The sequence below is a fragment of the Chiloscyllium plagiosum genome, chromosome 24 (assembly GCF_004010195.1).
Source record: "Chiloscyllium plagiosum isolate BGI_BamShark_2017 chromosome 24, ASM401019v2, whole genome shotgun sequence".
NCBI lineage: Eukaryota > Metazoa > Chordata > Chondrichthyes > Orectolobiformes > Hemiscylliidae > Chiloscyllium > Chiloscyllium plagiosum.
Window position 1 is genome coordinate 30,607,304 of NC_057733.1, and position 22,322 is coordinate 30,629,625.

At 40.0% G+C, this 22,322-nt stretch overlaps 1 protein-coding gene across 2 annotated transcripts in view; it reads left to right on the top strand.

The window, feature by feature from the left end:
- The window catches only part of rbfox3a (RNA binding fox-1 homolog 3a), a 1,786,123-nt gene that overhangs the window by 1,582,242 nt on the left and 181,559 nt on the right, over positions 1 to 22,322 (top strand). Inside the window, exon 16 of one of the 2 annotated variants that reach the window (XM_043714675.1) lies at positions 14,858 to 14,922. The exons of the other annotated variant lie outside the window; for it this stretch is intronic. Coding sequence (XP_043570610.1) covers positions 14,858 to 14,907 — 50 coding nt within the window. The 3' untranslated portion in view covers positions 14,908 to 14,922. Of the gene's footprint in view, positions 1 to 14,857; positions 14,923 to 22,322 lie in introns of those variants that run through there. 2 annotated transcript variants of the gene reach the window in all.

The following is a 22,322-nucleotide window of genomic DNA, read 5'->3' on the forward strand; positions in this document are numbered from 1 at the left end:
TTTAGGTAATATACTTCTTTAAAAATCCTACCTGACAAATTGAACATTTTCACATTTTCCCATATTACATCTCATTTACCAAATTTGTGCCCTCTCACTGGCCCCACAAACAACAATATGAAGTGAGCACATGTTGCAAAAAGGAAACAAATTCTGGGATCCAAGTTAGGATAGGTTCTCATGGTGAATGGTCAGTTGTGCTATGTCTTGCAATATTTAAAACAACAGTAAGAACACAGGAATGGGCCCTTCCACCCACAATGTTGTGCTGAACATGACACCAAATTAAACTAATCCCTTATGCCTGCCCTTAGTCCCTAAACCTCCATTCCTTGCATACTCACAAGCTTATCTGAGAACCCCTTAAAAGCCCTATTGTAACTGCCTCCACCACCAACCTCAGCAGCAAGCTTCAGATATCTACCAATCTCTGTGTAAAAAACCTGCCCCTCACATCTCCTTTGAACTTTTCCCCTCCCACCTTAAATGCATGCCCCTTAATATTAAACATTTCAACTCTGGGACAAAGAATCAATGGGCTAATTTTTCCCAGTCCCTGAAAATGTAGGCAATGGCCACTCATTTGGGAAAATATGCTGAGATTCGAAAAATTTTAATTCTCAACATCAAAAAAGAGGTTTGATTTTACAGCCAAAGTTTGAAAACCAAGACAAGAATGTCAATGGTGAGTGGCAAGAAACCGACTTACATGTAATTGCATGCCATTAGTACCTAATCTCACTTCATTGATTTGTAGTCTGCCATTCCCCAGACAAAAACTGGCACGAAAGTCAGAGCAGATACCTGGCAACTGCAGCTTTCCACCTGCTCCTCCAGACCTTCATTTTGGGCAGAAGTCACCAATACTTCAGCTTACGCTCCATGGACAGTAACCGCCTTTGGAAGTTGGTATCAGATACATACACAGCCTCACCACAGTTCTTCATTTCAATACTTACTTTGAAAAACATTGAAATCTTGCATTGTAATGCCCTGCATTGCACATAGATGTCCATCTCAAAGATTGGATTAGGGAGCATCTCAGAACTCATTGTTTCTCTTCAAACTTTGGGTGAAGATTTGTAGCTCGGGTGCTCGTTGTTGTGGTTCTGTTCGCCGAGCTGGAAATTTTTGTTGCAAATGTTTCGTCCCCTGTCTAGGTGACATCCTCAGTGCTTGGGAGCCTCCTGTGAAGCGCTTCTGTGGTGTTTCCTCCAGCATTTATAGTGGCCTGTCCCTGCCGCTTCCGGTTGTCAGTTTCAGCTGTCCGCTGTAGTGGCCGGTATATTGGGTCCAGGTCGATGTGTTTGTTGATGGAGTTTGTGGATGAGTGCCATGCTTCTAGGAATTCCCTGGCTGTTCTTTGTTTGGCTTGCCCTATAATGGTAGTGTTGTCCCAGTCGAATTCATGTTGCTTGTCGTCTGCGTGTATATGGAGATTGGGCCACCATCACTCTTCCAGGTTCAGTTTAACCAATCTGCACATTAGAAATAGGTCAGTTGACCATTTGTACAGAAGTCAATCATGGGTTCTGAAGAAGAGTCACTGGACCCAAAATGCTGCCTCACAGCACCATAGATACTGCCAGACCTCCTGAGTTTTACAGCAATTTCTGTTTTTGCTTATGATTTCCAGTTTTATTTTTAATTAGATTTCCTACAGTGTGGAAACAGGCCCTTCAGCCCAACCAGTCCACACCAACCCTTCGGAGAGTAACCCACCCAGACCCATTTCCCTCTGACTAATGCACCTAACACTATAAGCAATTTAACATGGCCAATTTACCTAACCTGCACACCTTTGGACTGTGAGAGGTAACTGGAGCACGCAGACACAGGGAGAACATGCAATCGCCACACAGACAGTCGCCCAAGGCTGGAATTGAACCTGGGACCCTGGTGCTGTGAGGCAGCAGTGCTAACCACTGAGCCACGGTGCCACCTGTATTTGTTTTTCAGTTCGGGGTCCATTCACTCATCAGTTGCTGCTGTCTTTTCAAGTCTGTGCACCAAAAGGCTTGAGCAACATACATCTGAATCAGGGCAATGATGTGAAATGTCCATGCAGAGACATCCTATTGGCCTCCTTGTCCAGGGCCTCTATATCACAATGTTTGGAGAATGTCATTCAGATGTCATTTGGGTGGCCGCAGCTTCTGACTGATCCCATTACTGAGGAGCTGCCTTGTTTCTGATATTGCCCACATAGGCTCATTGGAACTGTCCCCAGTGGATTCAGGCACAGAAGCAATGGCATGCCCTGTGGTCACTGCACTATGGGCTGTGACACAAATGGATGAGGGACACATACCATCTGCAAGGCCAGAATCAGCATCAACCTCTTGCTGAGTGTAGCTGAACACCTTGTTCTTTACATGGGGTTCATGCTGTTTAATAAAAATTAAGGTTAAAAATGGTTAGAAGACTCCACAACATTCACAGCTCCCCCCCATTCAATCCTGACAAAGTTTCTTGCTAGTATGAGTGCTGTGGAAAGTATACCTATCACACAGGCAGGGTTGGAACGTTTTTTGGTGCTAAGAATGGCTCAACCTTCATTCTTAAAGATGCAACTGAAATGACATTGGGCCACACGCTAGAGGGTGAAAAGTGAACATATATTAACAAATAGGATAATATAGTTACAATGAAGTGTCACCCATGCAACTAAATGCCTGTTTAAGGTCTTCATTTCCTTCCCATTCCATCTAAGTGCACGTCCAGTGTTTGCAGTGGGGGATGGAGGGAGTCTCCCCAATATTGGAGCCTCTTTGCTTTGTAGTTTCTGTTGGGTGACCCCAAGAGTGTTTAAGGTAGAGACAGCCCAAGGCCGCATGCTGGCTCAGTGGTTAGCACTGCTGCCTCACAGCACCGGAAACCCAGCTTCAATTCCAGCCTGGAATGATTGTGTGAAATTTGCACATTCTCCCCGTGTCTGCGTGGGTTTTCTCTGGTTGTTCCAGTTTCCTCCTACAGTCCAAAGATGTGCAGGTTAGGTGGGTTGGTTTTGGGAAATGTGTGGTTGTGGAGATAAGGTAGGCAGCTGGGTCTGGGCAGGATGCTCTTTGGAGAGTTGGTGTGGATTCAATGGGCCAAATGGCCTCTTTCTACCAGGGGATTTATGGTAACTTAATCTGTTGGAAGTTCACCTTCCTCGACTTCAATCCCCCACACTTGGGAATTACAGACCGGATGGAGCTGGACACCAGTGAAGTGACCTGAGTGGAGATTTCAGGAAGGATTATATATGGCTCCTCCTCCGGCTAGGTGCACCACTGGCATCTCCCTGACTCCTTGTGAAGAAGGTGCTCCTGAAGTGATGTCAAGTTTCTTCACCTCCTGTTCCCTTGCACCAGTGGATTGAGTGATGGCATGCAGTTCCATTGTATACCCAGGAGACAATGAGTTTGCTGAGCTTGGGTCTCCATGGCAACTGCCAACCCTGCATGCTCGAAGCACAGCACAAACCACATTGGTAGATTTCTCCAAATTTTCAGTGTGTCCAACATATATAGAGATATCAGCATTACCACATTAGCAATAAAGATTCTCTCCCATTCAGTCCAGAAGTCTCTCCTCATCGAGGATGACAAGATGGATATCAGGCACTCACTGCCTGTCTTGGCTCTCACCACACTGTTGTGGGCTGTTTTCTTCTGGAATGAGACAAAGAGAGGGATGGAGTGAGATACAAACAGTTGGCACGACTGTCAGTGTTGGTGCAGCTGGAGGGAATGGGGTGAGATGTTTGAGGGAGTTGAGAGTGAATGCAAGGTTAACAGTCTGAGGGCTTGGGACATGGGGGAATGTGATTAGAGAGTGTCAGGGTAAGTGAGGGAAAATGATATATGCAATATTGAAAATAGTAGATCATGAACCTTGGTCAGACGTGCAGAGAGTGAGTGTGAGAGAGATAAAGGTTGAACTTAACTTCATGGAGTGCAGAAGGTCATCACACGGTCTTCCTGCACTACTGAGCTTTCCTCCAGACTGTGCACTCCATACTGACCCACCTGGCAGCTGTGGACCAGGTTGGCTGAGTCTGGTGGCATGGTCTCCTATGGTAGACCTGAAGAGAAGAGAATGACACTGCCAATCACCACCCCATCACCAGGAACCTCCAGGTCACTGTCAACAAGGAAATTGCCAATTTGCTGCTGTCCGGACAATTCTTCCACACTGCAACTGTGAGAGGCAGCTCCTGACCAGCAGCATTTGACCTGCAGAACAATTGGACACAATCAGAGGCAGAAATCTCAGAAGCTCTGCACAGTAGCGAGTACTTCTGTTGCTGTTAAGCACAGGATAATATTAAAGCAGCACCACAGAGATAAGGCACACACCTAATGAAGTGAGCATACAACATTGTGTGAAAAGAAACACGTGAGGACTTGCAGAAAGAAACCCTCAATAGAACTTCACTTCAATTTTTGGTATCGTTCAGCTCTTGGTATTTCCATTGATGTCATTTTTCTAAAAATCTATTTCCTATATCCCATTGGATCTGAAAGAAGCTGATTGCTTACCACATTTTTTCCACTTGAAGCCCTGAGAGGCCTCAAGCCAGATTTGGCATGCAGTCTCCATATTCAAAGGACCCATTCAATTGAGAAGAGAGCCCTAATACAGCAGGCCAGGCCTTTACTACCAGTGGCGGCACACACTGCCAACATTTTTTTAAAATCAAATAATCCTGTGCATTTTCTATCTGTACACCTTTATTTCTGGTACAGTGCACCTCTTCCACATTCTGGAGATCTGAAACAAACATGGGAATGTTGGAGAAACTCAGCAGGTCTGGCAGCATCTGCGGCAAGAAAAATAGAGTTAATGTTTTGAGTCTGAATTGACTACTTCAGGAACATTTATGTGTATTGGTAGTGTTCCTCCCTTTGAGTCAGGAGGGCTGATCCAGAGCTGTAATAACACCTCTGAAAAGGATGCTAAGAAAATATCTTCCTGTGTTTTATAAACATATTGAGCACATTAGACATGACACCAGCATCACAGTTCTGTATTTTTCTTTTCACCTGGCAGACTGTTAACACACTTGAAACTTTTATTCAATCATCTTAAGTTTAAAAATGATCAAAAACATCACAAAAGGAAACACATTAATGTTGTATTGACTCAGCCCTCACTTAGGAGTTTGCAATGTATGTGATTTTGTGCATTACATAATGCACACAAATGTTTTGTTGCAACATAAGCTATTTATGGCTTTGTTAACAAAATGCCAATAACACACAAACTCACTTTGTCAACTGGAAGTGATTTGGTGAATCAGAATTTATCTAATAGAATGAACAGGAAGCAATTTGATAACCTAGAATAATGCTGAATAGGATTCAGTATACAAAAGTTGGATTCAGTTAGGCTGAGATTTTACACATTAGAATTTCATACAGTGCAATTTGTACATTTGACTTCTATGCTTTGGGACTAAATGGAATTTAATAATGTTGGAATTATGCACAATAGAAGCAAATTTAACTTGGTACATTCAAATTCTCTATACATTCAAATTCTCTATAAATGGGATAAGGAGGAATTATAACTTTTAGTTTTATACAATAGTGCATTGAGATTTGATATTATGAAATTAAGAATATTATGAGTAAATTGGTTTTAATACATTAATTCTATATAATGGGAAGAGATGAGTCTAGGTACATTACATAATTAAGTGAAAAGCAGAAAACACTGGTGTTTGTTGCAATGAAAATTAACTTATATTTTCTTCATATAAAGATGTTCTGCATTCCACAGAATAGTGTGCACTTGAACAGCACAATTTCATTCTCAATAATAGCACATGTTGGATTATTTAATAAGTTCTCTTTCATTACAAGGTTTTGCATCGTCACATGGGGAATCATTTATTTTTCCATTTTTAAGTACTGAATGCTTTGAGCTTTTGAACGTTACATTTGCAGACTCATCCAAATGTAGTTCACATTTCTTAGAAGAAATAAAGTAGTTAAAATTAGAAAAGGATACAATGATTGTTATGAAGAATGGAGGACTTAGGTATGAAGAGAGATAAGTGACAGCAGTTTTTTCTTAAAATAGACTAGGTTAGGAGGTGACTAATAGAGGTTTCCAAGTTGATGGAAAGTTTTGAAATAGCAGATAAAGAGAAATGATTCCCTCAGGCAATTAGATTACTAACTGGAGGTCAAAAATCCAAAATCATTAATAAACAATCTTGAGGGAAGATATTACTTTACAGACTATGCGAAGATTGGGAACTCTGTCTGAAAAGGCAATGGAAGCTGACCACATGAATTATGTTAAAAGGAAGTGTAAATGTAGCTCAGGATGAGGATCTCAGAGTTACAGGCAAAAAGCAAAGATGTGGGTCGAAACCGCAAATGCTGTGTCAAGGAGCAAGCACAGATATGACAGGCTGAATGTCCTCCTTGTACACTGTACATTTCCCTGATTCTTAATTATTAAGGCAACATCCGAAAATCTCCTCTCAAACTTCTTTGGGATGAATGCTCCCCTGTTTACCCAATAGATAAATTGAATGGATATTTGGCATTCTAAGAATGTTCATTTCATTAAAATTGAACTGATACAATGTGCTGACTTTTCCCATTTAGATTTGAAGTGTGATGGTGAGTGAGCTTCATAATATTCAGTTCACTATGACAGGTCAATTTCACCTCATTAATTTTGCAATTCAGCTGCTTGGCATATTTCCTGAGAAATTGTGTGGCTAGAGGCAGGAATGCTCAACATGGAAGGGACTCGCTGGCTTACCCTACCCTGGTAGCCGTTCAGCTGTCACAAACCAGGAACTGGCCCTAGTACTCAACCCTGAAAATGTCCCAGAGGAAAGCCAAGCTTGCTCCTCCTTCCAGGACAGAGATCTGGAGGTGCCTGGGAATGGGGTGAAGAGAAGTGCAATCTTTTTTACCTGCTGACCATCAAAGAGAGCCATACCATCAGACCCAGCAAGCCTGGAGAGAAATTGTAGTATAGGTCAGGGCTGTGTTCCATATCAAAAGGGATACATAATGATTTCACAAGAAGGTCAATTATCCTCTCTGCTCTGTGAGTAAGTTCTACTATTTTCTCTCTGTTACTTCATACTCACAGGACCACACCTCACTCTAATATCAATCTCTGACCAAGGCTCATGGACTGCCTCTCAGTATTGCTCACACTCACCTCATCCTCCCAAAGTATGAACCCTTCCTGTCTTCTGCACTTGCTACTCGCTTCCCAGGGGCACGATACCACCTCTGCTGCTCACAACAAATTCCTTTGTTGTGTGGCTTTATGTCACATCCAAGAGTATGGGTTCAAGACAAGCTTATTATGGAGAAGGCAATGTCAAGTACTGTCTTCAGATTTATTCTTCTTTCTATTGCTTTTTATTACATTCTGGCGTGTAGTAGGTGCAAATCTTATTGTTACATTATTGAAGGATTATTCCATGAACTCTGCAACGTAATGCTAATTATTGTAAACCACATGAACATGGTACATTGTAGGTTGCTGTCTTGCTTTCCATGTGCTCCTTCTCTCAACTCCACCCACATTATGCTATTTATGCTCAATGAGGAGCAGCTTCATGACATCATCACAAGGTTCATCCAGGATCCTAAATCACTTACAACATGCATGATCACTAACTGATCTTGCATTTACTTCCATAGTACTCAACTCATCCCTTTGTCTCATAGCAGGGCAAAACTGGCCATTTCAGCAGGACTGGTGTTTCAACAATGGTCTGAATGGCGTAACTATAATCTCTGGATTGTCTGCACTTAACCTGCAGGATTCACCATAAAAGCCCATTGTAGTGTAATGGAAGAGCCCCTTGATTGACTGTGGTGCTACACCCGGACCAACTGCAGAACCCTTTCAACCCACTAATGAGTTTTCCCATTGACTTGCATCATTTGCTAGAAGCACAAGCAGTGTGTTTGTCGCACAAACTGCTGGAGTAAGCTCTAGCATTGACATTGATGTCACAAGGTATCATAATGTGACATGTCCATTCCTGTCCAGCAATGAACTGGCAATTCAGTGCTCCATCGCCATCACTAGCTGCCTGCATTTCCCTCTGTGTGAAAAAGCAAGCTAAACACACTGGGGTTGGCAGCCCAAATTTCAATGTTAATGTCAGTGAGCACTAAAAATATCAATGTGGCAGCGATAGGAGTTGGTAAATTCCAGGTAAGCACTAAAGTGAGTGAGCATGAAGAAAGCAAGTTATGAGCCATAAGATAAGTGTGGCAACACCTGTGCAAAAGCATTCTGTGCAATGCATGACTGTCCCAGCTCACAAAGTGAGCTGACAGAAGCATACAAATCATAGGTGTCCTTCAGTTCAAAATTAAAGTGTTGAGACCTGAAGTCATATGAGAGTTGGTCCGTGAGTAGGCACAATGATGTGTGGAGGCTGGTTGTCTGCCAACACTGACCTTGCTTCAATGAAGGGTCAAAGTTTTTGGTGCCTGGAGCGTGCAGGTGAGTAATCCTGAAGAAACATTTGCATGATGGTCAAGACAGGCATTCACAAGCTGTTGGTACCAGGAAGGCACGCTGTTTTACCCATCAGGAACTGGCACCATTTAGTTCCTGCATGAAGGAGAGGATTATTGGAAGTAGAATGTAAACATGGTGAGCCAGGCGTTAACTGAAATGCAAATTGATTCTAAAATGTCAGTTAAAGCTTGAAGGGAAGATCAGAAACATTTTTCTTGGTGTTGAGAATCTGATTTTTTTTTTATTCTCACCCTGATACTTGCCATTATTCTTGTCACACCAAGGAGAGGAAAATTCTATTGAATAACTAACTCCAGGGACTGAAGGACATTACCATCCAGAACGTAGGCTTGAGTTCAAAGTTGTTTGATACCTCCATATTAATAAAGGTAACAACATCTCCTAATAAATGGATGCTCAATTAGAACAATACTAATCATATCTACTGAAGTGCAAATTTTGCAATTATAAAGGAACTATAGATTTGGAGCCCTTTAAAGAATGAAAAAAATGAGACATTTGAAAAAAATCCTTTAGAAATACTTTCCTCTCACACACTGGAATATAAAAATGTATTCCATGAAGTGTGCTCTTCTTTCAGATCTCCTGTTGACTTAGCTAATCTGTGAACATTAGGAATACCTTTAAACAACTAACTCGCTAGGTCTCTGTATTTGACTTAATCACGTGCTATGTATTCTACCTCGCTGCAGTGGTACAAATTACTGTTTGCACTCAATTTTTTGATTGCTACAAAATGAAGACGTGGACTAAAATGGAAGATTAAGCTCATAAAGTGGAAATTTTGTCAGCCAAATGCTGAATAAGAAGATGTAATGCACAGTCAAGCAGAACTCAATTTCCACAAACATTTTGCAATTAAAGATCTGTCTAAACCCAACTAGGTCATTTCTGCAACATAAACACAACATACCAAAAAAGGCAGAAATGTATTATTTTATTTATGATTATAAATTATATTTTCCACCCTATTTTTCCCTCTTCATTTTTATTCATTGAAAGCACAGATTCCTCATTAGGGTACAGTCTTACAGCAACTTACCCTCGAATTGATTTTCTGTTGTACACAACTTGAGAAAATCTTGAAACATGTTCTGAGTTAAACATTGACAGTTGCTTGAGAAAAATCATGATCTAATCATCAACCAGTCAGGATTCAAAATTGTATTGGAATGTTGAATTCTGATATAACTTTAAGACAGAAACAACACATTAGCTGTGTAGCAGAAAAGTACAATTGTGACAAGTAGTATCTGCTGATCCAGATCATAGCTTCTTCTTCTGTGTTTTCTTCAGTGCTCAGCCTTCCCAATGTCTATGACCCCCTTGGGGATGTTGGACTGGAGTCTTCATTGAGTCTTCTTCTTCACCGACTCTAATAAACCCTCTCCTCTCCTCTCTTACTCTGTATATCATTTCAGAGATGTAGATGCCCTGAACAAGGTCATTTTGTTCTATAAAGGTTTACTTTATTTCAAATTACCCTATCCAGCATCAAGTTCAACTTTAGATTGAACATCCCAACCTTTGATGTCAATCATTGACTATTACCTTTATGGACCCTTACATATATTGGATGGCCATTGTTGTCACGATGAAACAGAAAACCAAGACACCTTTCTTGTGCATAAAGTTTATTAACTATTAACTCTTAGCTCTTCCACTTGTTACAGGTGTTTCCCATTTCTGTGTGCTTAGCCAATTAAAAACAATCAACTTTCTTGAAAACCTTAAATAAAGACAAACTTAAGGATGTGATTAACCAGATATAAACAATGGTCATCTTACTTCATGTTACCATTATCACTTCTTCAGTTTTTTTTGCCAAGACAAATTCCACCCTCCCATAACATTCCAGTAACAGTTTGACAGTCTGTATGTCCTGAACCAACATCACAAAGGCTATTTGGTGCAGCTGCTCTTACCACTTGTCTGGCTGTGAGTCAGGCTTTTGTTCACTGTAAGTATTGTATGTTTTTCAGTAAGAAAGATGAAATGAAAAGTCTAAAACTGCTTCATACCACGTGGCATTGCTTCCAACCGTAGCTTTTTATTCAACTAGCCAACCTTATCTGCAAATAATGATTTTCTAGGCTGGTTTCCATGGAAATGAAACCTTCAGCAATTTCCAGTAAAATTAACTTGAAGCACTAATCCATCCCTTTACTTATTTCAGGTTAATTTTAGAAATATGTAGGTCTTAGACAGATTGCTAATTTGTAATAGAACTTGTAAATGGTCTGTGTAGCACCTTTCAGGTTGTTACATGTCTGTGCATGTTATGCAGTTTGTCAGGTTACCAATTCACAAGAGCATCTATTATTTATATATATAAACCTATGCAAGGAGTATCAGTAGATTAATTGACAATACAACTAATCACCACCAGCTCTGTTCCTCTGCTTGCCTGTTCTTTACATGCGCATCCATGTTGCTAAGATCCTGAATTAACTCAGCATAGCTTTAAGGTAGAGCTCCCTTGATCTGAATGGTTCAGTTACTCCCTACTTACTGAGCTGTTATAGGAGTAAATTATATTTTATGAACCCATTTTGCTAATCTTGTGGAGGATCAAGATATATACTTTAGATTCTATTATGTAGAAGAAGCAACATCTGGATACTGAAAAATAAGCCAGCAGCTAAACATTATACATTGAATTGAATTGATTTGAATTTATTGCCACGTGTACCGATGCAAAGTGAAAAGTTGTGTCTTGCAAGCAATACAGGCAGATCACAGAGTTAAGTAGCATAGATAAGTAAATATTAGGTAAACAGTAGCAAAAACAAAAACACAGGTACAGGCGAATGCTAAGAACTTGTGAGTCCATTCAGTATTCTAACAACAGTAGGGTAGAAACTATTTTGAAACTGGCTGGTGTGCGTGATCAGGCTTCTGTACTTTCTCCCTGATGGTTGAGGTTGTAGAAAAGCATTGCCAGGGTGGGATGGATCTTTGAGAATTCCTTGACAGCAGGCCTAGTAGATGGATTCTATAGATGGGAGGTTAGCCTTTGTGATTGTCCGACCAAGTTCACCATTTTCTGTAACCGTCTCCGATCTTGAATGGTACAGTTGCTATACCAGGTAGTGATACATCCAGACAGAATGCTCTCAATGGCACAGCTTTCAAAGCTGGCAAGGGTATTTGCCATCATGCCAAATTTCCTCAGCTGCTTGAGGAAGAAGAGATGTTGTTGGACCTTTGTAACCAGTGAGTCCAGCATTTTTACCAGTGTTCCACCTCCCGTCAGTTGTCTGCTTCGTTGCCATCTGAGATTCAACTGACTATGGTGGTGTCATCAGCGAACTTGTACACTTAAATGGCATTAATCTGGTATTTGGTGACACAATCATGGGGAGAGAGTGAGTACAGTAGGGTGCTGAGTACACACCGCTGGGGGGCTTCAGTGTCGAGTGTTCGTGCGAATGAAATATTATCCCCAATCTTCATTGATTGTGGCCTGTGGGTCAGGACACTGAGGATCCGGTTGCAGACAGTGGGGCTTAGACCGAGATCACTAAGTTTAGTAATCAGTCTTGAGGGGATAATAGTGTTGAAGGCTGAACTGTAGTCAATGAGTAGGATTCTTACGTAGCTGTTCTTGGTGTCAAGATGTTCTAGGGGGGCATGAAGGGCAAGTAATATGGCATCTGACATGGATTTGTTGGTCTGATAGGCAAATTGGAATGGGTCAAGAGTAGTGGGGAGGCTGGAGTTGATTAATGCCATGACCAGCCTTTCAAAGCACTTCATGACCACCGAAGTTAGGGCTACTGGGCAGTAGTCATTGAGACAAGCTGCATGAGCCTTCTTAGGCACAGGGATGATGTTGGCTCTCTTGAAACAGGCAGGGACAGTGGCCTGTTGCATCGAGAGGTTGGAGATATCCAAGAAGACCTCTGCCAGTTGATTTGCGCATGCTCTGAGTGCACTGTGCATGCTCTGAGTGCATCACTCTCTTAATGAGACACTTAACAAATTTTTGGTCAGGTTGGCAGTTCAGCAGTCAACAAATTATTTTAGTTATACATTTTGTAGAAAGCTTTCCAAATAATGTGCCCAATGAGACAAGAAATTCATGTATTTGCATGCTGTGTGGTACATTTTTGAAAGAAGTTTAAAGAAATCCACTGTAACCCACTTTTGGAGCCATCTGTTTTACTTTTAAGAAAAGACTATAATTGGGAATTGATTAATTTTGAACAGCTCCTCCTAGCACACCTTTCAACAAAATATTGCCAATATTTTCTTCAGCTTTCCTAACTGAATTTGTTGGTATCCAGTATATCGCCAGAGCTGAAACTCTTACAAAATTAATACAATAAATATGCAGCCTAGTCCATTTTGTGTACGTTGCCTCTGATAAGGATAGCTAGATAAAAGAGATGGAATATTTACCCATAGCTACAGATTAAACCTACTAAAGGAATTGAAAAACATTTTGCAACCTTTGCCAAGAATTACTAACAACAGGTTCAAATGCTTTTTTAATTTGAAAGCTACCGCACCTTTCCAGTATTTGAGATGTCTGCTCATTTTCATGAAAAGTCTCCAAGTAGATTTGAGTACTAATTCAAAATTGAGATGTAGCTGAGGCAATCAGCTGCCTGGTACATCTCAACTGCTTCCCTCGCTGCCTGTAATTCCTATCCTGTGGGTACAACCACATCCAGAAACTAAAGGGGGAAGAGAAGGAACAGACAATTTGCTGCAGAATTTTCACCGAAAATGTGTTTGAGTTGCACTAGGTAGGGAACAGTTTCATTTGCTCTTAATTTTGATAACATATGTTGAATCTAATGCCATTTTGGAAAAGTATGAATTTGGTCAAGTTTCATGGAGTGTTCCTTTCCATGAGGTCTAATCCCAAATTCACCCAGTAACTATCTACTCCACATCAAACGAAACCCCTCTCGTAACACTAACGTAAATCTCCCACTGAGGATAGAAGAATTCATCCAGATATCCCGGGATGGACTGGCGTCCATTCTGTTGGCACTATCTTTAAAAGGCCATTGTAGACCTGGACATTCTACAGAACTGCCCTACATATTTTGTGACACTTGCCCTGGGGATGGCAGATATGTGGTATTTGGCACCTCTCTTTGTGGACAGGCAGTTTGATATTCTGTGGGTGGATTGGTGCAGAAGAAAGATATACTCTTTTTACAGGATTGGCAAACTAGACTAGACCTTGCCATGCTAGTCTGTGATTTCCACTCATATCAATACAGTCTCAGACTGAAAGATTATTTTTCAAGTCGATTGTTCCATACTTTAATGTTTGCTGAAAGTGCCATATATTCCTACCTAGGGACCCATCCTCTGTGATGAAAAGGAATAGAATCGTTACAGTGCAGAAGGCCAATTAACTCATCATGACCCTGTGCTGGTCTCTATGAATATTTGGGAATTGTAGAAAAATGCACAGTAGAGAAGGAGGCCATCTGGACCTGCACCATCCAAACCCGGCCAAATCCCTGAATATGTTGCATTTTATAAAATACCACACGAAATCAGGAAGCCTGTAGTTCCCTGTTCCTTTCTCCACAGTAACAACTAGCCCATAAAAGTTGACTTGCTAACCAGTCAGCACTCTGTATTCTTATGGTGTGAATTGCTGTGATTGTTTGAGATTCGGCATTCTGGCATTAGTTTTAATGAGTGCAAGACATCTCTCTTTTCAATGATATTCTATATTACAAAAATATTCCTTCAGTAGCAATATACCACTTCATATTAAAATATAATAGAAATATATTATTCATAGAATTCCTGAATATGGTATTATTTTCAGAACTCTGTATTGCTTCATTTTTATCACCAATTCAACAATTAATCAATTGTTAGTTTAAATCATACTTAATTTTCTTTAAGAAAACTTACAGCTTATTTCCGGTTATTTGACCAAGTATCTCTCTAAACAACTTTCGTGACAAAGCATGCAGAACACTAAATTGGCTAAATGCTGGATAATGCAGATAGCCGTGGTCGTTTGGTCCAATGTTTGGCCAACAGTTTCCTGCGCAGTGAGCTTCCTGATCCTGCTATAACTATCGAATATAGCTTTACTGAAGGGTGATCAGATCTCTGAGAAATTTCTTCACCCAAGGAGTGGCAGGCCTGTGGAATTCTCTGCCCCAAAAAGTGGTTGAATCCAAAGTATTGAATATTTACAAGAAGGAGTTAGGTATAGTTCTGAGGGTGAAAGGGATGAAAAGATATAGGGAGAAAACCGGAACAGGGTACAGAGTTGAATGGCAGAGCAAGCTCAAAGGTTCAATTGGGTTAATCTTGTTCCTATTTACTATGCTTCAACGTTTAGATCAGAAACACCGTGAGGTTGGTACCTCTGACAGAGGGGACAAAGTATGAAAAGGCAAAGCAGGAATGCTGTGAACATCAAGATAGATTCAAGGTGAGTGAGCACTAAGATAACAAATGAACAGCCCTGAGATGTAGCCCAGTCCAATCAGTGAACTGGGTGTCTGTCCTTGGATATAAGGCATCCTTGCAGCAGCATTGCAATGATAGATGCTAGTGCATCCCAAGGTGCAACATGGCCGTGCAAAAATATGGTTCCCGGGGATCACATATAGAATCATAGAGTCATAAAGTCATACAGAATGGAAACATACCCTTCAGTCCAAATTGTCCATGCCAACCAGATTTCCCAAACTTAATTAGTCCTATTTGCCTGCATTAGGCCCATAGCCATCTAAATCTTTCCTGTTCATGCACCTGTCCAAACGTCTTTTAACTATTGTAACTTTACCCACTTCTATCACTTCCTCTGGCAGTTTATTCCATATACGCACCATCTTCTGTGTGAAAAAGTTGCTCTCAGGTCTATTTTAAATCATTCCGTCTCATTTTAAAACTACACCCTCTGATTTTGAAGTCCCTTGCCCTAGGGAAAAGACCTTTATTGTTCACCTTATCTATGCCCCTCATAATTTTATAAACCCCGGTATGGTCACCCCTCAATCTCCGACATCCCAAGGAAAAATGTTTCAGCCTATCCAGCCTTTCCTTAGAACAAAAACCCTCCAATCCCAGTAACATCCTTGCACATCTTTACTGCACTCTTTACAATTTAATAACATCCTTCCTATAGCAGGGCGACCATAAGTGTATGTAGTATTCCAGAAGTGGCCTCACCAATGTCCTGTACAGCCCCAATATGGTGTCCCAATTCCTAAACTCAATGCTCTGACCTATGAAGGCAAGAGTGCCATGTCCAAGATGAAGATGCACAGGTTGAAGTGGTCAGCTGGAATCACCAGGTGTCTGCCCAGAATTTTGTGCTGGAAATACCCGGCTTCTAACATATGGGTAGGATAGGAAATTGTATTTAGTGATATGAACCATAAGCAATAATCCCAGTTAATAGGCACTTCACCACTCCCAAGCAAGAGTCTTGTCTTGGCACCTGGATATATGTTGGACAATGAAAATAGTTGCTCCAAAATTTAAAAATGACCTCACTGAAGTTCTTAGCTAATTCTCCCAGATTTCCACAGTCATCCACCTGTGAGTAAAATGATTTAAAATCATTGAATTTTTTTTAAATTATACTCAACTATTGCGTACGTTCAAGCAAAAATAGGAATAAGGAGCAGACTAGGTCATTCAGCTGTTCAACTAGGTAAAAACAAGGACTGCAGATATTGCTCTATTCCTGATGAAGGGCTTTTGCCCAAAACGTCGATTTTCCTACTCCTCAGATGCTGCCTGACCTGCTGTGCTTTTCCAGCACCACTCTAATCTAGACCCACATTCAGCTGTTGAAGTCCAGTCAGCCATTCAAAAAGATCATGGTTGTTTTGATTTCCAAATCCCCACCAACCCCAATAACCTTTAATTTCCTTGACTAACAAAATTCTATCTCATGCTGCCTTAAAAATTTTAAATGACCCCACCTCCAGCAAATTCCAAAGTCACATGACTCTCTGTGAAAAACAATTTACCTCATCTCTGATTACCTGAAAGAGGAAGAGGAAACATCCTTTTCATATCCATCTTGACAAGACTGTGCAGGATATTAAATACATCAGTCAGGTCATCCCTCATTCTTCCAACCTCCAGATGAAATAAGCACAGTCAGTTCAACCTTTCTTCAAAACACAATCTGCTCGTTCCAGGGATTAATCTAGTAAATTTCCTCTGATCTGCAGTACATTTATATGCTTCCATACAGGAGGAAACAAAAATGATACACAGGGTTCAAAATGGGGTCCCATCAGTGCCCTGTATTATTGGAATATAAAGTCCTTACTGTTATCCTCAATTCCTCTCTCAACAAATAATATGAATGTTTTGTGACCCACACCCAAATCCTTTAAATTCTGAATTGTGTGCATTTTTTTTGCTAAAGGAGTACACTTTCTTTCTGCATGCCAAAGTAAACAACTTCACATTTGCCCAAATGCCATCTTCCAAATATTTGCCACACACTTAACCTAACTATATTTGTCGACACATTCCTATGTTCTCTTCGCAATAAGCTTTCCTATGTATCTTTGTATCATCCACAAATTTATCTATTATGCCTTTGTTTCCCTCAGCTCAGTCATTGATATAAGTTGTAAGATCCTGAGGTCCAGTACAACATCCTGTGATACTCTACCCACCCTGCCAATCAAAGACCCATTTTTTCTGCCATACGGTCAATCTTTAATCCATGCTAATATGCTACCCTTATTCATGAACTCTCAATTTGCTCTACAGCCTTTTATGTGACACCTTGACAATGCCTTCTGTAAATGCAAGTACAGTATATCAACAAGTTCCCCTTTAACCATAACTCCAATGAATTGTTTAAGCATGATTTCTCTGTCTCAAAACCATGTAGTCTCTTCCTGATTACTTTGTTTTTTCTAAGTACCCAAATACAGCTTCCTTAATGATTGATTCTAACACTTAACCCACATGGTGGCTCAGTGGTTAGCACTGCTGCCTCACAGTGCCAGGAACCTGGGTTCAATTCCTGCCTCAGGTAACTATCTGTGTGGAGTTTGCACATTCTCCCCATGTTTGCACATTCTTCCTCTGGTTTCCTCCCACAGTCCAAAGATGTGCAGGTTAGGTGAATTGGCCATGCTAAGTTGCCCGTAGTGATAGGTGGATTAGTCAGGGGTAAAGGAGGGGAATGGGTCTGGGTGGTTTGCTCTTCGGAGGGTCGGTGTGGACTTGTTGGGCCGAAGGGCCTGTTTCCATACTGTAGGAAATCTAATCTAATCTATAAAAGACATCCAGCTAAATGGCCCATAGTTTTCTATTTTCTTTCTCCCTGCCTTCCTGAATACAGAAGTTAGTTTTGCTAAGTTCCAGTCTGATAGAATCTTTCTTAGAATCTAACAAATTTTTAAAACTAACATCAAAACATTTACTGCATCTTTTGAAACACTAGGACAAGTTCCACCAAGATTATTCATTTGCCACGTTCCATAAGTTCCTTAAGTTTACTCAGTGCTATTTCCCTAGCTATTTCTGGAATGTTTTTTCTATCTTCTATAATGCTCATTTCATCTGTCATTTCCTTATTATCCACTATTAACTCTTAATTTTCTGTCAGCACTCACTTTGCCTGCTCCTTTCTTCTGGAAACTCATTTTTACATTTCCAGCTATTTACCTTTCATAGCCTTTCACCTGATTAATATTTTGGTCGTTCTTGGTCATTCTTTATATTCTACGTAATCGCCTGACTTCCCACTCATCTTTGCCCAACTATATGTTTTTTTCCTTAAGCTTGATGCTTTCCTCAATGTCATTAGATAACCTCAGATGGTGGGTCCTTCCCTTAGAATTTTCTCTATAATGGGAAAATACATATTCTGTGTATTCTGAAGTGTCACCTTAAATATCGTCCACTGCTTCTCTATGGATCAATCCCTTAGCCTAGTATCCCAGTTCATTTCAGCTAGCTCAGTTTTCATATCTATAGAATTGCCCTTATTTAAGTTTAAAATAATAGTTTTAGACCCACTCTTCTCCTTTTCACACTGTATGTAAAATTCAATCATATTGTGATCACTACTACTTAGGGATGCCTTTACACTGAAGTTATTAGTCAATCTTGTTACAGTACATAATACAAAGTCTAGTAATAACCTGCTCTCTTGCTAAATTTCAGAATGGCTGGAATATACAGAATCTGTTATATTTTGCGCAAAATTTTAGTTTGCTGCATTTTGCATATTATGCAAAAAATTTATACCTTCTTTGACTTTTCTCAAAAGGAAAATCAGGCCGACAAGACTGATCCTGGGTTTTTTTGAACAGCTTTTTAATAATGGACAAAATATTATTCTTGCACCTGTGCTATAATGAAAGAACTTGTATTTGGAAAACTGTGTGATAGAAATTCAGTGCTTAATTAAAAATTCCACTATTACGGAATTGTACATTCACCGAAAAGGTTTCTATTAGCACAATGTCAGAATGATTAACAGTGTGTGGGACTTTCAGTTGACTCAGAGCTGTTTATTCAATTTGAATAACCTAGTGATATTAACTTGTATATTCTAATGCAATACTTAGAAATAAATATTCCCTTTATATTGAAGAAGGTTTATCTGAAAAAAATTCTTCCAGGCAATTAACAGAAATTACAGAGGTTTTATTGTGCAAACTTCAGCACATGCTATTGATGGCATTACCTTTACCAATAATTAATAACCATGCAATTGTGAATACTGAGGAAAATAAATGGAAAATATTAATTTTGTTGAAAATTAGAGTTTAGCATTGTGAGCTAGGGGACTGAGCTGAGTGACACCAGGGAGCTGAGATTTGGTCAAACTCCACGGATTGCTGAACAGCAGGCTCATAATTGCTTGCTCACCAGACTGCAATGGTCTAATTGTGGCCATAAATTTTCTGCGCTTCTCTGCATAAAAATTCAGCAGAGCCATTTACAGGAAAAGAGAGGGGCTAAATGCAAATATTAAAATAAGATTCATCGATTTTATTCAGAAAAGCATATCTGTCAGAAGTAGAAGCAGTACAATGTTCACGCTAGACTGGGTGTGGTTAAAAGGTCAAGTTCTCATGAATGGCAAACCATCGTGCATTGCAGATCTGTGGTGCTGTCTCGAAGAGGCATGTAGAGAGACATTACAGCCAGGGGCATGCTGAAGACAGGATGTTTTGTGTGATTTGCCTATTTATGAAGGAGCCATAAGCAATTAAACAAAATTCCAGTTTATCAGAAATGCACAAGGCAGTCAATGGCTTCAATGTTGATTAAATGTTGTGGCCATAGGCCAAGGCATTTAATTAAACTATGGGAACAGTTATTGCTGTGGACAGTCTGAGCAGAAGTGATTACTATTGTATTAGCTTTCAATAAAATTTGTATGACACTTTTGGAAAAAAAGTTATGTAAATTTTCCTTTATTGTTATGCAGTAATTCCAATATCTGATTATCTCATTTGCACAATTAAATCTATTTCTTGTTCGATAGCAAAAAAAAGTTAATATTTAGAAAACGTCCAATGGCTTTTAAAGAAAATTGTGCCCCTGTGTTAAATATTTACAAGAATTCTTGATATTTCCAAATAGTTTGAGCAACTACCGTGTAATGTAAATAATAATTCATACTAACATTTTCTAATAATCCTGAGAAGTTTACCTGCTTAAATAATTTCTCAAACATACCATGATAAGAAGATTGGAGGATTTGAAAAATGAGAGAATAATTCCCAAAACCATTTGATGATTCATATTCATGAGGTACATTGTCTATTCCTTAGAATCAGTGATGTTAACAACTTATAGTTCAAGGCACTAATGGTTTTGTTGATTATTCTTTGACAAGAATGAACCTATTCAATCATTTACATTTGTAATATGAGAGAAATTATAAAATGATCATTTAAATATAGTTTTAGTAACATGGTATTTTTATCTCGGGTGGCCAATTTATATTCAATTTTATTTCTCCACTGGACACTTTTAGAAAATTGGAAACAAACATAAGAGAATGGGGAAAGATTTTAATCAGCAAGCAGTAAAATTGTGAACCTCTTCACAAGCGATTTTATAATTTCATTGTACACAGTGAACAAAGAAAATTTCATGAGTTATATTACAACAATACTAACAAAATCATTGAACATTATCAGCAATTTGTGGAAATTTTTTTTAACATTATTTGATATGGATTGTAGGTTACCTATTGTTGGCCACTTTTTTCTTCATATGAAAAGTGAGCATCACTGGCAAGCCCAGCATTTGTTGCCGATCCTTAGTTGTCCTCAAGCTGATTCACTCTCTGAGCTGTTTCAATGGGCAGTGAAGATTAAGCCACGTTTCTCAGGGTTGGAGTTATGTGTAAACCAGATCAGGTAAGAGCAGCAGGTTTATCCCCTAAAGGATATTGGTAATCTGTATGAGTTTTTATAATAATTGACATGATCATCATTTAACTAATGAAAAAGGGTTAACTTTTTTACCATGATTGGGACTTGAACCCATACTTCCGGAACATTAGCATAGCTAAATTACCATTACACAATCGCTTCTCCTATGTCATGCATCAGATATTCTATTAATAAAAGGGGACTTAAATAACAAACCTGCATTCACTAATATTTCCTCACACCTGCAAAAACCAAAAATCTTAATAACAGTACATTTTCGAAAAACAGATGAAAGGCTTACTGATGGAACTTTGCATACTGAATGACAATCCTCAATGCACAAATTCTGTGACAGAAATGGATATTTTTAGAATTGTTTTGAAAAGTAACATCTAAACAGAAAGGTCATTTTGCATCTTCTCATAAAGGATAGGTGCAGCAGTAGGCAATTCAACAGCTCAAGCCTGCTCTTGTTCATTATGATCACGCCTGATCATCAAGCTCAATACCCGAATCCCACCTTGCCCCATACCTTTTCAACCCTTTCACCACAAAAGCTGAATCTACCTCCATCTCGAAAACACATAATGTTTTAGCTTCCACCACTTTCTGTGGTAGTGAATACCCCAAGTTCACCACTTTTTGAGTGAAGATATCTTTAGAAGCTGATGGATTCTCAGGGGAATGTGGCATGAACAGCCAAGTTTCTGGTATTGAGACAGGTTCCAATGCAATGAGGGGTACGTCAAGTTTCAAGAGATCGATTGTGTAAGGGAACTGTCTAGTCCGAGGCACAGACAGATGTTTCTGTGGCCAGCAGTGAAAAATCAGAATGATGTTGCTTCCCTGGTGCCAGGATCAAGGATGTCTCAGAAAGAGTGCAGAATGATCTCAAGGGGAAGAGGGCCCAGCACAGATCATTGTACACATTGGAACCAATGACACAGGAAAGGAAAAGGTTGCGATTCTGAATAGAGAATACAGAGTGTTAGGCAGGAATTTTAAAAAGAGGTCCTCAAGAGTAGTAATATCTGGATTACTCCAAGTGTTACGAGCTAGTGAGGGTAGAGCAGATGAATGCATGGCCGAGGAGCTGGTGTATGGGAGAAGGATTCACATTTTGAGATTAGATTACTTTACAGTGTGGAAACAGGCCCTTCGGCCCAACAAGTCCACACCGACCCTCTGAAGAGCAACCCACCCAGAACAATCCCCCTACATTTACCCCTCCACCTAACACTACAGGCAATTTAGCATGGCCAATTCACCTAACCTGCACATTTTTGGACTGTGGGAGGAAACCGGAGCACCTGGAGGAAACCCACGCAGACACAGGGAGAATGTGCAAACTCCACACAGACAGTTGTCTGAGGGGGGAATTGAACCCAGGTCTCTGGCGCTATGAGGCAGCAGTGCTAACCA